Consider the following 20331-nt stretch of genomic DNA (forward strand, 5'->3'; position numbering starts at 1 on the left):
AATCATTTCTTTAATCCGATATACAGGGTCATTCTGCAAGATCTGATATGTATCTATATCACTTAATTGAGACAAGATTTCTGAAACATAGTAAGTTTTGTCTCGAACCACCAAGGCTCCCCCTTTGTCCGCAGGCTTAAAGAGGACCTTTCACTAGATTAAAAAATCTAAACTAACTATACAGACATGGAGAGCGGCGCCCAGGGATCTCCCTGCACTTACTGTTATCCCTGGGCGCCGCTCCGTTCTCCCGGTATAGCCTCCGGTATCTTCACATGTTAGGATCCACCCAGGAGAACCTGCCGGCGTCTCTTTCTCCCATGCTGTAGCACTGGCCAATCGCAGCGCTCAGCTCATAGCCTGAGAGGTTTTTTCTTCTCTCAGGCTATGAGCTGAGCACAAGCGAGTGCCGGTCTTTTCTACTAATTATATATGTATGTATATATATATATATATATATATATTCCAAAAAGCAGGCAGCATTTCCAAGGTAAAGGCATATATATATATATATATTTATATATATATATACACACACACAAAATCATAGTTCCTGGCTAGATGTCCTGCTTTCCCTGTTGGTTGCAGGGGGCGTGGCCTAACGGAACCAGTGGGTGTGGCTTAGCGGGTCAGCTGTGTGGTGACAGTGCGGGGGGGCATTGACTAAGTAGCTACTGCAGTAGGGACCCTGAAGATTTTTATCACAGCCAGCTTCTGACAGGAATCAGCTGTTTGTAGAGAGGGAACAAGCAGCTGATTCCTGTCACAGTTGGAGCGGGCAGCAGGGAGCCGACCACTGACAGGAGCAGACTGCACATGCGCATGGACGAGCTTCCTCTCAAGCACCTACATGTCCTGTGCAGCCATGGACGAACTCAGCTGCAAGGTAGAGCAGGACTAAGGGGGCGTGGCTTATAACTGAAAGAGAAGCAGGCAGGTGTGTTTAATGAGGTATATTAGGGATTTCATTTTTTCCCTGCCTGCCACACTGTAGTGGAGAGTATTTAAAGAGTGGCCAACCCCTTTAAGTCTTTCCTTTCCCTTTTGTATTTTGTTTGGGTTCTGTGTGTTGCATTTCCCTATTGTTTGTATTAGGCCTGAAGGAGTCTCGTCCCTGCCATTAGTACCAGGTTCCTATAGGGCTTGATAGGACTCTAGGTATTCCTGCATATGAACTCACCTACCTTTGGGGTCTGTTCATACTGGTAGTCAGTCAGGATTTTGGTTAGGGTTTTCACTAAGAGGTGTCCATTTTCCTTCCCCTAGTTCTCAGGCGTGATTCACTGTTCCCCCCTTCCCTCCTATTGCTCGGTGTGGTGTTTCCCTCCCATACCGAAGCGTGACAGTGTCTTTGTGTTCATGCACTGCCTTTGTTACCAGTACTTTTAGTTTTTCTCAAAGATGTTCATAACATTTATAAAGAATCTTAGGGCTGTATTACACTGGCAGATTGTTAGCGGTGATCTGGCAGTGTAATACTGCCGCTGATTACCCGATGAACAAGTAAGCGCTCATTCATTGGGCAATCAGGATTTTTAAGCATCCTTAAAAATCATCGTTTGTCGGTGGAAGATCGTGCTGTTTAATCACAATCTTCTGCCAGTAAACAACCAGTCAGTATGGGCACAAGCGATGGCATTAGAGATCGCTCCTCCCCATACTGTGGAGGAGATCGCTGCATGTAATAGCAGCTGTCTCCTCCACTAACAAGCAGGCGATTGTTGGGAAGGAACACTTCCCTCCCAACAATCGTCTGCCTGATCTTTTAATGTAATTCAGACCTTACTATAAGTGAACTTGCCACTTAGAGCAATTAAGGAATATAGTAGGTGGGACATGGTGTATGACAGTGCAAGTAGGAATGGTACTAGCTATTTACCTGTTGGGTTGATATTCTGACACAAGTATAGTATACAGATATAGCAATCATTATAGTAGAAAGCATTTATATTTCACAAGTTTCTCAGGACATATCACTTAAAAATTAGAAAGGATGTTGCTAGGCCCAATCAGTTATTCAGGACTTCTGCCTTTTGGAGACATGACTAAGAATGGCCGACCACTTATTAAAAACCTATACATTGCCTTCTATTAAGTTACAAAAATATAAGTTGGCTGGGTATGACTGCCATCAGGCACTGGTACCTAATATCTAGCTAGCTCCATAAGAGCAGTTGATGTACATTGCAAAATCAGGCATACATAACAATTGTATCCTCTGGAGTCCTGCACGGGGATGAGACTAACCAGGACTAGGCCCTCTCTCTCCAAATGCCCATAGCAGCTGCGCGGTCTGCCTCCACGTTAGGTATGCCCATGTTTATGGCATCCTTAGAGAATATTATAGGCACAGACTGGAGAAGAACATTACAGGTTCTTTACAAACATTGCTTTCTATACATGTAGTTTAAAGTACTAGTAAGTATTAGCAGGCAGGTCCACTTGCTGGTTAATTATATTGGTGTAAGCCCAGTTATCATTATTTCCATAATATACTACTTAGAATAGTAATGTTATGACAAAATGTAGAGAAACAATTAAAATGTTAATAAATACGCATCCTTATATGAATTACCATATTCTTCTCCATTTAGCTGCATGCCACCTTTTTGTAAGACGTCAAATAATTCTTGGGTTGTAGTGTCAAATGGAAAATTCTGTCCAGAACAAGTACATACCTTTCTTCCATTTTCCTGTCTACTGTGCTGAGGTAAGTGCATACATCTCATATCAGAAATATGGATTAACAGTTTTGTTTTTGTTTTTTTGTCTTTTGCAACAACCATAAATCACCGTAGGTAGTCTAGTGGTAGGAACCCATGCCACCCTGAGATACCTTGATGGTGGTGCTCCGATGTGTTCCTGACAGGAATACTTTGACTAAAGTCTTAGTTCTTAACATCATCTTGAGGGGTTAGTCAGTGTTGTTAGTTGAATATCATTGTGGTGCACCTTTCGCAGTGATTTATGTATTTTTATATTTGCATCCACACATTATCCCATCTTGCCTACGATGCCCTTGTGGTGCATGTGGTCCGCTGCCGACATCCTCCATTGTATGCATTTTTGCTGGGGATTGCTGTTAGCAACGGATCACATGCGGAGGAATTGCTCCCCAGTTATAAACACGCTACAGTGTTTGGGGTTTTTGAGCATTTCCTCCCATTTAGGCCTCTTTTTTCCAAAAAAAACTATACTTTCCTTGCAATTAGTTAGCCACATTATCATGCCAGACCCTCTGACCGCTAGCAGATCCTCTGGTTGGCCAGTCTTACCATTTACTAACTACTGATACTTCTTTGCCCTGCAAATACTATATGACTAAGGAAATGCATATGTGTTATCTGTGTGTTTTCATGGGACTGTAAACCTTGTGAGTTATCATAATGTACAAGGATTAGGAATATGGAAAGCAAAAATGCTTGTACACTGCTACAATAATACAGAACTGGGGCAATTAATGACAAAAAAAACTATTATTCCTGCAAAATTCAAGTCTCGGTGTAAAAATTCTGCGCTCTGTTGACTCAAAGAATATGAAAGAAATGTAATGTGTTAAAAGCAAAGAGAGAACATACATGCAACATTTTAAAAAGGCCTTTATTTTATGTCATAGTTTTTCAGACTTAGTCAATAGACTTCATAAAAAATAAAATCTGAGGAAGAAAGATAACAATTTTTATAAAATATGAACTGTAAATGCATTCATTGCAGAACAATACCTTTCATCATATTGACGTCAATTTACATTTTTAGAAACCTGTTTCATAAAATAACCTTGGCCGCCAAACAGATATTCATCATAGGAAGCAAATTAGTAGTAAAATGAACTATTCTACAATCATTTTTCTAATATTGTACATGCATGTGCTGCAAAGTATTCTAGAAAAGCCACAGTAAGGGTAGGGCCACATGTAGAGTAAACAAATTGCGAGCAGCAAATTCTCAGGGTTAAAAAAAATCTCATTCATACTGCGGAAAATATCCTTAGCAAAATCCTCACATAACTTGACCTGCACTATGTCAATTTATATAGCTGATGTCAGCCACTCTTTGGTAAACCAGTGGTAAACTCCCAGCGTAGCTGCAATAATTTTCACCCTTTGGTGTGGATTTTGCTGCTGTGGAATACCAGCAGATCCGCTGCAGATCAACCTGAAGGAGCTTGAGTTATGTATGTAAAAACCAGTATAGAGCTCATTGACCCACTAAAATGGTTTCTTATTCATGCAGTGGGGTCATTCTGACAGCCATATTACCACACAGCAGAAGGTGAAGGGACAGCTGCCTAACAGGTCTTGGGGCAGAGAACCTTAAAGGGCATCTGTCAGCAGGTTTGTACCTATGAAACTGGCCAACCTGTTACATGTGAACTTGGCAGCTGAGGACATCTGTGTTGGTCCCATGTTCATATGTGCATCCACTGCTGAGAAAAATGAAGTTTTAATATATGCAAATGAGACTCTTTGAGCAATGGGGGCGTTAGACCTAGAGACTCTGCTCTCTCTGCAACTGCTGCGCCATCTGCACTTTGATTGACAGGGCCAGGCGTGATGACATTTAAACTGCCTGGTCCTGTCAATCAAAGTGGAGAGGGTGCGGCAGTTGCAGAGAGAGCAGAGTCTCTAGGTGTAATGGCAACGCCCCCATTGCTCCTAGAGGCTCATTTGCAAGTAATTAAACATTTTGTCTCAGCAATGCGGGCATATATGAACATGGAACCAACACAGATGCCTTCAGCTGCCAAGCGCACATGCAGCAGGTCAGCCACTTTAATTCATAGGTACAAACCTGCTGACAGATTCCCTTTAAGCAGTGGTGTAGCTATAGGAGGTGCAGAGGTAGCAGTCGCTACCGGGCCCAGGAGCCTGAGGGGGCCTAAAGACCCTTGTTCCGCATAAGAAAAAATCAGTATTATAGAAAGTGCATACTGGTCAAGTTACACCTCTGGCTGGAGGAAAGGGGTAAGGTCAAAAATTTGGTATGGGGGGGGTTACTGTTTAAATTTTTGCCTGAGGCAGCAAGGCTATGTGCTTCCCTGCCCCTGGCCACAAAGCACTGAATGAAGGGGGCCCAAGCTGAACTCTCACACAAGGGCACATGAGCCTTTAGCTACGCCTCTGCCTTTAGGGCTATGTCCACAAATTGTGGTCATGTTGTATGTTTTGCTGCAATTTTTCTTAGTCATTGAAGCACAAAGATTAAAATCCTTAGGTTTGTGAAATCAAAACCAAATAGATGTATAATGTATGTGTAATGTATCACATGAAACACTTTTGCTGAACTAGAAGTTTTCTTTGTTGAAAATAAAGTTCACCCCTCTAGGATCCACACTGGAGTTGGCAATGCTCAGTTTGCTGAGGGTCTCTGCAAGGCTTTCCGGTCCACACAGGAAAACACCAACTCTTGAGCTTAGAAGGACAGGAAAAAAAATTCTAAATGTGTGAATGAACCAAAGCAATTTGCTTCTCCTATGCAGTTTTATTCATTATGAACTGTGTATACAGTATGACTTAACTGGAATGGATTAAAGGGGTTTTCCAGGATTTTTAGACTGATGGCCTATCCTCAGGATAGGTCATCAGTATTAGATCAGCATGGTCCAACACCCCACATCACTCCTGATCAGCTGTTCCTAGCTCTGGTGGCAGACTCAGGTACCTGAAACTACACAGCCCTGTCTATTCTGTAGTGGTTGGTGTAGTGGTTACTGCAGAGCTGCTTCCATTCATTTCAGCAACAGCTGCTCTGCATTCACTACACAATGGATGGAGCACCTATTTCCAGCACCCAAACTACTCATGAACAGCTGATTGACGGTAGTGCAGGGTGTCAAAACTGAACATAGGCCATCAATATAAAATCCTGGAGAACCTCTTTAAGATGTGTGTGGTAATGAAGCTCAGCACCATTAAGTTTAAAGAAGCTGAGTTGAAATAAAAAAGCATCCGAGTTTTTCTAATCCTATAGATTAGTTGCACCAGCTATATATTACTAGCTGCCCCAGCCACTAGATGCAGCTAGTAATAGGTGGTATTAAACCATTGGTGCCCATGTCAGATGGTTAAATATGCCTAATTCATGTTTATTAACAGGTCCTCTTACATGCTTGCTAGCACTATGGTCCGAAAATAGTTCCTGATGGAGGGTCATGGGACCATTCCCATACAACGGCCTCCATTCATTCACACGACAGATGAAAAGGTAAACTAGTGCATGTGCAGTCCATTGCAGCATACAACAACTTCATGGAGGCCACTGATGGATGTGACTGGTCACATGGCCCTCCATCAGCAGCCATACCATAAGCAGTTAAAAAGATCTTGTTATAAACATGAATTAGACATAATAAACCATCAGACATTGGCACTGATGGTTTACTAGCTGTATGCATGTGTTGTTCTCAGGACATGTGAAACTAATAATAGCATGTGGACAATCTCTTTACGTGTAACATCTTGCCCTTGAATTTGACATAGCTGGTATAAACCTATAACCTACCTTGCATGTGCTCCTGCAATAGTCTTAAATTCATTTTCCCAGTTTGGTCTTCCATACAAGGTCTTCTGTTTCAGACCAGTGATCACATCCTTCTCTTGGTCATGGTGCAAGGAGAAAGCTGTGGCCTGTTAAAACACAAGTAAATTTAACACAAAAAATTCTAGCGGTGAGTGTATGGGTCAGAATGTTATGGCATATTCAAATGGTTTGCCATAACAGTGGAAATACATCTTCAGTCCACATATCATTTGAAACACAATCTACTGGTAGACCACATGGCAAGGTGCAGTAGATTCAGATGATTTTACTTCAACACAGAAGATTTTGTGGTCCAAGGTGCCTGTCACCACCATTTTCTCTTTGGTGGATTATATAGGGACTTATTTTATTGACCAATGCTATTAGCTGGTTTAAGTTTCAAATATCCCCTGACAGCTAATATATAGCAATAATCGAATTTTCTGAAATTTGATTGGGATTTGAATCAGCCAAATAAGTTAGCCTATTTGATTCAGGTCTGAATACCTTTGGCCAAAATGGAAAGTGCCCCAATTACCCTAATAAGTTGTGGATAGCATTCTGGGGTCTCTTAGGACTCCTACTCTTTCAAGACTTTCTCTTCCAAGGACTGTACTCAGCGACATTTTTGGAAAATGCAGGTCAAATTCTATTTGAACTGAAATGATTCACTCATCTTTACTAATTGGCACTCTAGCACAGGGCAGGGGGAGGAACAGCACAGCCATGTACAAGAAGGCATAGCTGAGAAACAAGTGTCATAAAGAGCCAACTGTGCCCCGTATCATTTTATGAGGATGCTGGGGCAGCTAAAAATGCTGAGGCATTCAAAAAAAATTGTGGCAGTGTCCTCCACACTTCAAATGTGCCTGTCCCATGTCTCAAGTAGATTTCTTAACTCGGGCTCTACAAAAAGTAGATCTCATACTGAAAAGTTTGGCCGAATGTCTTATTATGAAACAGGAAATAATAATAGGGTCCAGTTTTTCCATTCTAATTTTAGAAACAAAAGGAGTAATTTATGAAGCTGAAATATGCCTATATTAGGTGTATTTAAGGTGCAGATTGTGGCACAACGGTTAATTGCACCTAAATGTGACTTTTCCCCGCTCAGGTCTAAAAAAGTGGGCATGGCGTGGACAGGGACATTGATAAAGGTCTAAATGTAAGACAGCTAGGAAGCTGTCTTACATTCAGAAGCGGCGGTGGATCTGCCGAAGTTATGAAGAGGCCGGCGTCTCTTCATAACTTCGGTGGAACCACTGGCAATTTAGGGGTCTGGCTCCTAAAATGAAAGTCTTAATAAATGGCCCCCAAAGTTCTGTTCCTAAGTACTAGAAAAGTGTATATATCTATCTATCTATATATGTGTAGACTTTTATATCCACTGTATATATATATATATATATATATATATATAGTGGATATAAAAGTCTACACACCCCTGTTAAAATGTCAGGTTTCTGTGATGTAGAAAAATGAGACAAAGATAAATCATTTCAGAACTTTTTCCACCTTTAATGTGACCTATAAACTGTACCACTTAATTGAAAAACAAACTGAAATCTTTTAGGTGGAGGGAAGAAAAAAAATAATAAAAAATTAATGTGGTTTCATAAGTGTGCACACCCTCTTATAACTGGGGATTTAGCTGTGTTCAGAATTGTTCAGCATACACCTGCCATCATTTAAAGTGCCTCTGATTAACCCCAAATAAAGTTCAGCTGCTCTAGTTGGTCTTTCCTGAAATTTTCTTAGTTGCATCCCACAGCAAAAGCCATGGTCCACAGAGAGCTTCCAAAGCATCAGAGGGATCTCATTGTTAAAAGGTATCAGTCAGGAGAAGGGTACAAAAGAATTTCCAAGGCATTAGATATACCATGGAACACAGTGAAGACAGTCATCATCAAGTGGAGAAAATATGGCACAACAGTGACATTACCAAGAACTGGACGTCCCTCCGAAATTGATGAAAAAACAAGAAGGAAACTGGTCTGGGAGGCTACCGGAATATCTGGCAAGTACTGGCTGTGTGGTACATGTGACAACAGTCTCCCGTATTCTTCATATGTCTGGGCTATGGAGTAGAGTGGCAAGACGAAAGCCTTTTCTTACGAAAAAAAAACATCCAAGCCATGCTACATTTTGCAAAAACACATCTGAAGTCTCCCAAAAGCATGTGGGAAAAGGTGTTATGGTCTGATGAAACCAAGGTTGAACTTTTTGGCCATAATTCCAAAAGATATGTTTGGCGCAAAAACAACACTGCACATCACCAAAAGAACACCATACCCACAGTGAAGCATGGTGGTGGTGGCAGCATCATGCCAAGGGGCTGTTTTTCTTCAGCTGGAACTGGGGCCTTAGTTAAGCTAGAGGGAATTCTGAACAGTTCCAAATACCAGTCAATATTGGCACAAAACCTTCAGGCTTCTGCTAGAAAGCTGAACATGAAGAGGAAATTCATCTTTCAGCATGACAACAACCCCAAGCATACATCCAAATCAACAAAGAAATGGCTTCACCGGAAGAGTGCTGTAAAAAAAAATCAAAAGGTGCTTCAACTTAGTATTAGTTTAAGGATGTGCACACTTATGCAACCATATTATTTTATTTTTATATTTTTTCTTCCCTCTACCTAAAAGATTTCAGTTTGTTTTTCAATTGAGTTGTACAGTTTATAGGTCACATTAAAGGTGGAAAAAGTTCTGAAATGATTTATCTTTGTCTCATTTTTTTTACATCACAGAAACCTGACATTTTAACAGGGATGTGTAGACTTTTTATATCTACTCAGACCACACATGGAGTACTGTGTACAGTTCTGGGCTCCAGTGAACAAGGCAGACATAGCAGAGCTGGAGAGGGTCCAGAGGAGGGCAACTAAAGTAATAACTGGAATGGGGCAACTACAGTACCCTGAAAGATTATCAAAATTAGGGTTATTCACGTTAGAAAAAAGACGACTGAGGGGAGATCTAATTACTATGTATAAATATATCAGGGGTCAGTATAGAGATCTATCCCATCATCTATTTATCCCCAGGACTGTGACTGTGACGAGGGGACATCCTCTGCGTTAGGAGGAAAGAAGGTTTGTACACAAACATAGAAAAGGATTCTTTACGGTAAGAGCAGTGAGACTATGGAACTCTCTGCCTGAGGAGGTGGTGATGGTGAGTACAATAAAGGAATTCAAGAGGGGCCTGGATGTATTTCTGGAGTGTAATAATATTACAGGATATAGCTACTAGAGAGGGGTCATTGATCCAGGGAGATATTCTGATTGCCTGATTGGAGTCGGGAAGGAATTTTTTATTCCCCTAAAGTGAGGAAAATTGGCTTCTACCTCACAGGGTTTTTTTGCCTTCCTCTGGATCAACTTGCAGGATGACAGGCCAAACTGGATGGACAAATGCCTTTTTTCGGCCTTATGTACTATGTTATGTACTATGTTACTGTATATACACACAGGAGCGGATTGGCTGATGCCCAGGAGGCCACTCAAGCCCTCTTGATGGCTGCAGGCCAGGTACATAATGATATGATGCTCAACGGGTGCAGGTGTCCTCTTGAACTCAACTGTATTACCATCCTCATGACCGTGATACAGTTGAATACTGTGGCTGGGGTGGCAGTATTTTGTGCTGTGCTGTGGTATTTGGTTCTGCTGGGTCAGTATTCTGTGCTGAACTATGGTATTGAGGGTCCTGCCTACTTCTGTTGTCCCCGCCTACTTGTTTTGGCCCGTCTTCTGTCAATTTGGACCCACCTACAACATGGGGCCACTTTTAGGTTTTTTTCCAGGGCTACTTTAAGTTCTCAATCTGCCCCTGTATATATATATATATATATATATACACACACTCACCTAAAGAATTATTAGGAACACCATACTAATACGGTGTTGGACCCCCTTTTGCCTTCAGAACTGCCTTAATTCTACGTGGCATTGATTCCACAAGGTGCTGATAGCATTCTTTAGAAATGTTGGCCCATATTGATAGGATAGCATCTTGCAGTTGATGGAGATTTGAGGGATGCACATCCAGGGCACGAAGCTCCCGTTCCACCGAATCCCAAAGATGCTTTATTGGGTTGAGATCTGGTGACTGTGGGGGCCATTTTAGTACAGTGAACTCATTGTCATGTTCAAGAAACCAATTTGAAATGATTCGAGCTTTGTGACATGGTGCATTATCCTGCTGGAAGTAGCCATCAGAGGATGGGTACATGGTGGTCATGAAGGGATGGACATGGTCAGAAACAATGCTCAGGTAGCCCGTGGCATTTAAACGATGCCCAATTGGCACTAAGGGGCCTAAAGTGTGCCCAGAAAACATCCCCCACACCATTACACCACCACCACCAGCCTGCACAGTGGTAACAAGGCATGATAGATACATGTTCTTATTCTGTTTACGCCAAATTCGGACTCTACCATTTGAATGTCTCAACAGAAATCGAGACTCATCAGACCAGGCAACATTTTTCCAGTCTTCAACAGTCCAATTTTGGTGAGCTTGTGCAAATTGTAGCCTCTTTTTCCTATTTGTAGTGGAGATGAGTGGTACCCGGTGGGGTCTTCTGCTGTTGTAGCCCATCCGCCTCAAGGTTGTGCGTGTTGTGGCTTCACAAATGCTTTGCTGCATACCTCGGTTGTAACGAGTGGTTATTTCAGTCAACGTTGCTCTTCTATCAGCTTGAATCAGTCGGCCCATTCTCCTCTGACCTCTAGCATCCACAAGGCATTTTCGCCCACAGGACTGCCGCATACTGGATGTTTTTCCCTATTCACACCATTCTTTGTAAACCCTAGAAATGGTTGTGCGTGAAAATCCCAGTAACTGAGCAGATTGTGAAATACTCAGACCGGCCCGTCTGGCACCAACAACCATGCCACGCTCAAAATTGCTTAAATCACCTTTCTTTCCTATTCTGACATTCAGTTTGGAGTTCAGGAGATTGTCTTGACCAGGACCACACCCCTAAATGCATTGAAGCAACTGCCATGTGATTGGTTGACTAGATAATTGCATTAATGAGAAATAGAACAGGTGTTCCTAATAATTCTTTAGGTGAGTGTATATATATATATATATATATATATATATATATATATATAATGAAACATGCTGAGGAAGTAAGTTTCTTGCCTGAGTTTCATCCCATCCAGTCAAATAGATGTTGTAGCTGAGGAAATCTGCATTATTCCGTTCTTGCATTTGATTCTCCAATGATTGTAGTAAATCTGCAAACCACTCAAATGCTTGCGTGTCGCGGCACAGCCAGTACAAATATATCTGAAAAATGAGGAGAAATCAACAAGATAGAAATATTCCTCCGTTTTAACACAAACAGGTTGAAAGTTCAAAAGCTGAGCAACAGGATAAACTGTAAGATAAAAGTATATAGAACTTTACTGAGGATTTTTCACTGCAGCAATGCCCCATACAAATACTCTGCTGTCCTATTATGAATACCATTTCTATAAATTCTGCATTGTTATGTTCTGCTTGTATTCGCCCCAGGCATAAATTATTGAAGAGCTCCAGTGCCTCTCAGTAATAATATGCAGCACATCCTAGTGTATTTTGCCATGCCACTAAATATTAATACAAGACCACTAATGGACAGGAAAGTGCAGTGAATTGCCTTCATACAATGTAACGCTCTGAGTCATGGTGCTACCAATTAGGACCAGCCGTAACACAGAAGGGGACATTTTCAGCTGTTATAAATGTTCCCAGCTTTCCTAATAGTGTCATTCATGGTACAGACATGGAGATGAATAGAGTGATGACATGACAGACAGTGCTTTTAGCAAGAACATTTCTGATGGAGAATGAAGAATAATGACCACAATATAAAAAAAAAAAGACATCAGATGTGAAGTAAAATTTGGATGACGCGTTGATCAATATTTATATCCATTAATGGATAGACATGCTTTATTCACACTCTGTCAATATTATTTTTTACTTTTTATTATTTTTTTTTACATTTTTATATACCCTTGTTTATTGCTTTTAGGAATTATTGGGCATTTACTGTGAATGAATAAAAAATAAAAAAAATTACATTGACCTGTGAAAGTTTAGTGCTTTGTATATTTTATTAGGAACTTCTTTATTATCATTTCTTTTAACTTTTTTTTTTTTTTTACAGTGCATCCAAGCAAGCCTTATTCTGGAGTGCTGTAAAAACCTGTTAATGGCCACAATAAAAAAGACATAGTAGTCATTACAGGGCTAAAGAGAAAAGACCATCACTTAGAGAGATCTATCTTGATCTATGCAGAAATTCCTGATGTTTTTCTGCACTGTTGCATTTTTTGCAACAATTTTTGACCATTGTGTTTTTTGGCAGTTTTGTTAATTAGTTGCCATTTTTGGTCTTTCTGCCATTTAAAAAAAAAAACACAAAAAAAATAGCATGTTGTAACTCTTTGCCTTTTTTTGCATTTTTACCTCTTTCACTATAGGAAAAAAGCCAGAAAAAACTCAGTTCATACAGCCATGTACAATAAAAAGCTACTAAAAAAGCCACAAAAACTGCAGGTGACCTAAAAAAAGTTATTAAAAATTAGGTATAGCCACTGAGTTATTCACCAAAATCTATCTGTATAGCACCACCTGCTGTGTGCCCTTTTTCTAAATTCTCTGTCCAAGGGGGAAGCACATGCTCAGTTGCATCCTTCAACTGCCACCAACTGCAGCAAAAAGGAAACAACCCCTGAGAAAATGCATGCCCCCTGAGCTGCCAGCTTCAAAAGAAAAATCTAGCAGATTGGAGCAATGATTGGGGAGATCTCTGGACCTATGTGAGGTACAGGGCTGGTTCTAGCTTTGTTAGAAAGAGATTGACATGTACTATATGATGCCTGATTTAAATTTTTACATTACTCATGGAATAACCCATTTAATTGACCCCTTTCCACACATCCCAGTAGAGTAGGAACAAGAATCAGAGATTAATTTAGGGGGTTAACCCCCTCCTGACCAGCGACATACGTGTACAGCACTGGTCAGGACTTTAAAGATGGCACCCGCTTATGAGCGTGGCGCCCCCATAGCTGCCAGGTGCCACCCCGGAACTAATGTATGTGATCGTTGATAACATTGTTCGCATACTTTTAACCCCTCAGATGCAGTGGTCAAATGTGACCATGGCATCTGAGAGCGCAGAAAGTCTGTGTGCAGCAGCCTCTGTATTGCTGAGAGATATTAGGCTGCTGCACATTAGTTTCAGGGCTCCATAGAAAAATAGTAAAATCCTCATGGGCTCCAACGCTAATGCATTGGAATCTATGAGAATAGAATCTGATGATTGCTTGTTATAGTTCCCTATGGAAGTGTAAAAAAAAAGTTATTAAAAATATTTAATTATTTTTTTTTTAAATATAAAAATTCAAATCACCACTTTCCCCCAAATCAAAATATATAAACAATAAAAAAAAAAAACATCATGGGCACTGCCGTGTGTGAAAACACCCGTACTATTAAAATATAAAAATATTTATCCTATACAGCAAAATAGAAAAAAAAGTCAAAATGGCTTATTCTCTTTTTTTTGGTCGCTTCACCTCCCACAAAAAATTTAATAAAACGTTATATGGTTATAAGGTAAAATAATAGCATTATTAATACAGAAAATGCTAAAATGTGGATTGAGGGGTTAAAAAAATAATAATAATTAACTCACCTCATCCTCTTGTTCGCGCAGCCGGCATGTCTTCTTTCAGGACCTGCAAAAGGACTTTTGATGATGTAATTGCGCTCACCACGTGGTCGGTAACGTCAGCGCAGGTTCAGCTGAATGAAGATAGAAGATTCCATTACGTCATCAAAGGTCCTTTTGCAGGTTCTAAAAGAAGAAGAAAGAAGACGATGCCGGCTGCGCGAACAACAGGATGAGGTGAGTTATTTTTAGTTATTTTTTTAAACTCCTCAATCCACATTTGAGTAAGCATTCTGTATTAAGAATTCTATTATTTTCCCTTATAACCATGTTATAATAGAAAAATAATACAGTAAATTGACTTTATTGGGGTTGCTCATCCCTATCATCTCCTAGCAACCATGCATGAAAATCGCACCACATCGCACTTGCTTGCGGATGCTTGCGATTTTCACGCATCCCCATTCATTTCTATGGGGCCTGCCTTGTGTGAAAAACGCAGAATATAGAACATGCTGCGATTTTCATGCAACGCACAAGTGATGCGTGAAAATCATCGCTCATCTGAACAGCCCCATTGAAGTGAATGGGTCCGGATTCAGTGTGGGTGCAAAGCGCTCACCTCCCGCATTGCACGCGCGCGGAAAACTCGCCCGTGTGAAAGGGGCCTAAGGGTAAGGCCACACATAGCCGCACGGTTTTCTCTTTCTTGTTTACAGTTCTGTCAAAAATGTAAGGCAACAACCTTACCCATGTTAAAGGACTGGCAGTAATCAAGCCTCCATACGTCAATAAGTTATAATAGTTTAGTTTTGTTTTGTTTATTGATCTATTGATTTATTTATCACATAAGAAGAAAGTAATGTAATATTTAAATGTATTATAAACCAATAAAAATGTATTGATGAAAAAAAAAAATTGTTAAAGGGGTAATCAGGTTGTTTCAAGTTATCTCATATCCATGTTATCCCATATCCGCTCAGCTATCTACGGAATTCCCATAGAAATTATTGGAGTCTCCGCACGCATGCCCTACATGGGGGTACGGGGCCCTCTTTCTCGTGATCGATGGAGCTCACAGAGGTAGGACGTCGACCTATCTAATAGTTATCCCCTATCCTGTGGATAGAGGATAACTTTAAACAACTGGAATACCCCTTTAAATCACCAACCTCATAACTAAGGGGGCAATTTTTCACATGCTGTTGGATAACTTTTTTCCTTTGAATATTGAAATGATCAGTTAAAACTGTAACTATGTGAAACAATAAAGTGCGACAAACATGCAAAAAGAGATCACTTTTTCAGAGCACCCTATCTGTTAGCCCTACAGAGGGACTAGAGGTACATACCTTTTTTAGCCTTAAGGTTGAAACATTATTGCAATACTTGTACCAGACAGATTTTAGGACAGAAGCAAATGGAGTGACTCCAATGCCTGCTCCAACCAACATAGCCACTTCATAGCTAAAAACATCCTCACTCGCTGTTCCAAAAGGCCCATCTACTGAAATTCTGATGGAGATAGAACACAAGAGAACCCATTATTACTTCAGGACAGTTATGCAATTGTGTAATACACTTTCTGAATCCATTCCTCTACCTTCAGTTATTCAATAGCAACTTTCATTGGTTGTATCCAAAGGATAAAAAGCTGTCATGATTATGCAATGGGCACACAGGTTACACAGTGTGTTAATATATAAAATGCATTTTCCCCCAAAAGCAGAGGGAAAATGTCACTGCATCTTATAGGGCACTTCTCATCAACACTGGGGATCTGACCTGAGGTCTGAGACACACTGGGGGTCTGATTGGGGGTCTCATCAACACTGGGGGTCTGATATGAGGGTTGAGAAAGATTGGGGTCTGAATGGAGGTCTGAGAATCATTGGGGGGGGCGGGGGTCTGAAAAACACTAGGGGTCTGATGTGAGGTCTGAGAATCACTGGGGGTCTGATTGGGGGTCTGATATGAGGTCAGGTAAACACTGGGGTCTGATTGGAGGTCTAAGAATCACTGTAGGGGGGGTCTTAGAAGCACTAGGGGTCTGATGTGAGGTCTGAGAATCACTGGGGGTCTGATTGGGGGTCTCATCAACACTGGCGGTCTGATTGGGGGTTTCATCAACACTGGGGGTCTGATATGAGGCCAGGTAAACACTGGGGCCTGATTGGAGGTCTAAGAATCACTGGGGGGGGGGGGGGTCTTAGAAGCACTAGGGGTCTGATGTGAGGTCTGAGAATCACTGGGGGTCTGATTGGGGGTCTCATCAACACTGGGGGTCTGATATGAGGCCAGGTAAACACTGGGGTCTGATTGGAGGTCTGAGAATCACTGGAGGGTGGTCTTAGAAGCACTAGGGGTCTGATGTGAGGTCTGAGAATCACTGGGGGTCTGATTGGGGGTCTCATCAACACTGGCGGTCTGATTGGGGGTCTGATTTGAGATCTGGGACACACGGTGTCTGATGTGAGGTCTGAGAATCACTGGGGGTCTGATTGGGGGGTCTCATCAACACTGGGGGTCTGTTTGGGGATCTGATATTCGGTATGAGACACGCTGGGGTCTGATCTGAGATCTAAGAATCACTAGGGGATCTGATTGGGGTCTCACCAACACTGTAGATCTGAGTAGGGGTCTGATATGCAGTCTGGGAAAAAATTTAACCCTGACTGGGGGGTGGATCTGAGATCTGGGGGTCTGATCTGAGGTCTCTGAGGTTTTCCTCCTCTAAAACCCAGGTGCATGTTATAGGGCAAAAAATAAGCAATACAGCACCAACATATTGCACAGCACTTTACAATCAGAGGTCACTATGTACAAACAACATCATACATTACATAGTAACAAACAAATCAATGATTAAGGCTACTTTCACACTTGCGTTGTTCTTTTCCGGCATAGAGTTCTGTCACAGGGGCTCTATACCGGAAAAGAACTGATCAGGTATGTCCCCATGCATTCTGAATGGAGAGTAATCCGTTCAGTTTGCATCAGTATGTCTTCAGTTCAGTCGTTTTGACTGATCAGGCAAAAGAGAAAACCGTAGCATGCTACGGTTTTATCTCCGGCTAAAAAAACTGAAGACTTGCCTGAATGCTGGATCAGGCATTTTTTCCCATAGGAATGTATTAGTGCCGGATCCGGCATTCAGAATACCGGAATGCCGGATCCGTCCTTCCGGTATGCGCATGCGCAGACTGAAAAAAAGGTGAAAAAATAAATGCCGGATCCGTTTTTGCCGGATGACACCGGAAAGACGGATCCGGCATTTCAATGCATTTTTTCGACTGATCAGGCATTTTTAAGACTGATCAGGATCCTGATCAGTCTTACTAATGCCATCGGTTAGCATACATTTTGCCTGATCCGGCAGGCAGTTCCGGCGACGGAACTGCTTGCCGGATCTCTCTGCCGCAAGTGTGAAAGTAGCCTAAAACAAGAGGAATGAAGGGGCCTGTATGTAACAGTACAGTTATTGGAGATGTGTTCTGTAACAAGCCAAGCAGCTGTGTGATCATCATACAACCAGGATACCATGTACCGGTGGTAGCTGCAGGCAGCCACAATTATTTCATTTACCTAAAATCTATGAGGTTTCCAGACTATCCCGTGAAGAAGGATCAGGCATGTTTGATTGCACCATGCCCGATCCTTTGTTCTCAAAGAAGATAAGTGTTGCCAGAGAGGTCTGGCAGAGTCTCCTTTCCCTTTTCTCGACGGTGCTTGTGTGAGGGGTATAGGGAGGAATATATGGTGTATAGTCCCTTAATACATGTAGATATAGGATTTTTGTTATGATTGGTGGTTACAATGCAGCATAAATGATTAAATATCTAATGTATACTTACTTAGGTAATTTCCATGCATCCTGAAATTCTGTCTTATCACAGCCACAAACTTTAGCTAAATCCTCTGTCCAATCCCCAACTATACGAATGTGAATGCTAAAGAAGTCTTCCTCAGGGGCAGAAGTTAAGGTGAATGGATGCCACTCTAAGCTAGATACTGCGGGGCATTGGACAAAGATATACTGTCCAACTTCCATTTTGAAACCTTTCATCTTCATTTGCAGCTCGAATGTTTTGAAAGGATGGTTAACAACCTGATGGTAGAAGAAATCAAGATGGTAACTGAGTTTTTCATTATTTCAAACTATGGAATATAGTGTCAAGAAGCTAGATAGATAGATAGATAGATAGATAGATAGATAGATAGATAGATAGATAGATAGATAGATATGAAATAAATAGTGATAAATAGATAGATAGAGAGATAGTAATAGATAGTGAAAGAAAGATAGATAGATAGATAGATAATAGATCTATAGATAGGTAATAGATAGATAATAAATAGCTGATAGATATACAGTACAGACCAAAAGTTTGGACACACCTTCTCATTCAAAGAGTTTTCTTTATTTTCATGACTATGAAGGCATCAAAACTATGAATTAACACATGTGGAATTATATACATAACAAACAAGTGTGAAACAACTGAACATATGTCATATTCTAGGTTCTTCAAAGTAGCCACCTTTTGCTTTGATTACTGCTTTGCACACTCTTGGCGTTCTCTTGATGAGCTTCAAGAGGTAGTCCCCTGAAATGGTCTTCCAACAGTCTTGAAGGAGTTCCCAGAGATGCTTAGCACTTGTTGGCCCTTTTGCCTTTACTCTGCGGTCCAGCTCACCCCAAACCATCTCGATTGGGTTCAGGTCCGGTGACTGTGGAGGCCAGGTCATCTGGTGCAGCACCCCATCACTCTCCTTCATGGTCAAATAGCCCTTACTTTCAAAGTTTTCCCAATTTTTCGGCTGGCTGACTGACCTTAATTTCTTAAAGTAATGATGGCTACTCGTTTTTCTTTACTTAGCTGCTTTTTTCTTGCCATAATACAAATTCTAACAGTCTATTCAGTAGGACTATCAGCTGTGTATCCACCTGACTTCTCCTCAACGCAACTGATGGTCCCAACCCCATTTATAAGGCAAGAAATCCCACTTATTAAACCTGACAGGGCACACCTGTGAAGTGAAAACCATTTCAGGGGACTACCTCTTGAAGCTCATCAAGAGAATGCCAAGAGTGTGCAAAGCAGTAATCAAAGCAAAAGGTGGCTACTTTGAAGAACCTAGAATATGACATATTTTCAGTTGTTTCACACTTGTTTGTTATGTATATAATTCCACATGTGTTAATTCATAGTTTTGATGCCTTCATAGTCATAAAAATAAAGAAATCTCTTTGAATGAGAAGGTGTGTCCAAACTTTTGGTCTGTACTGTATGTACGGTAGATAGGTAACAGATGGGCAGATATTAGATAGATAATAGATATATAGATAGGTAATAGATATTATATAGACTGATATAAGATATATACACATGACATAGACCGATAGATAGATAGATAGATAGATAGATAGATAGTCTATCTATCTATCTATCTATCTATCTATCTAATCTATCTATCTATCGCACTCCAGGGTGCCAGCTGCAAATTCCTTGTAGGATTCCAGACAAACGCAATCCACAAATAGCAAAGAAAAAAAGGTACTTCTAGTGAAAAAAGTGCATCTTTTATTCAGCCCAATGCAACGTTTCAGCTCATCTCAATGGAGCCTTTGTCAAGCACTTTTTTCACTAGAAGTACCTTTTTTCTATGCTATTTGTGGATTGCGTTTGTCTGGAATCCTACAAGGAATTTGCACCTGGCACCCTGGAGTGCGATAGATAGATTAGATAGATAGATAGATAGATAGATTAATAGATTAGATAGATTCTGTAGTGTTGTTGTCTTCTGCTACATAAACATCCACATACAGTATGCAAGTGGAACTACCTTTGTGATCACAACTTTTTGCTGGGATCTCCAAAATCGTATGAGCCTTTCAATGAGATATAGAGCCATAGGTGCTACAACCCACAGCCAGGTCTGTTTGAGAAGAAAATACAATATTAGAATATACTTATCTAAAGTTTAAAAAAAGCAACACAGTATATATATTATTTAAAGGGGTTGTCCCACCATTGAATGTTATTTTAATATGATTTAGCATGGAAAACTAGTTACATTGTCATTTACATTCTATTAGAAAAATGATCCCGTTGTGAGAAATTCTTTTTA

At 40.8% G+C, this 20331-nt stretch overlaps 1 protein-coding gene across 1 annotated transcript in view; it reads right to left on the reverse strand.

The window, feature by feature from the left end:
- Window positions 1-4754: 4754 nt before the first annotated feature.
- Window positions 4755-20331, reverse strand: part of LOC120995702 (cytochrome b-245 heavy chain) — a 78285-nt gene continuing 62708 nt past the window's right edge. Inside the window, exons 8-13 of the mRNA XM_040425076.1 lie at window positions 20047-20139; window positions 18054-18307; window positions 15552-15714; window positions 11676-11822; window positions 6502-6626; window positions 4755-5411 (exon numbers count right to left, since the gene is read on the reverse strand). Coding sequence (XP_040281010.1) covers window positions 5285-5411; window positions 6502-6626; window positions 11676-11822; window positions 15552-15714; window positions 18054-18307; window positions 20047-20139 — 909 coding nt within the window. The 3' untranslated portion in view covers window positions 4755-5284. The remainder of the gene's footprint in view (window positions 5412-6501; window positions 6627-11675; window positions 11823-15551; window positions 15715-18053; window positions 18308-20046; window positions 20140-20331) is intronic.

Source organism: Bufo bufo, chromosome 3 (assembly GCF_905171765.1).
Source record: "Bufo bufo chromosome 3, aBufBuf1.1, whole genome shotgun sequence".
Classification (NCBI taxonomy): domain Eukaryota; kingdom Metazoa; phylum Chordata; class Amphibia; order Anura; family Bufonidae; genus Bufo; species Bufo bufo.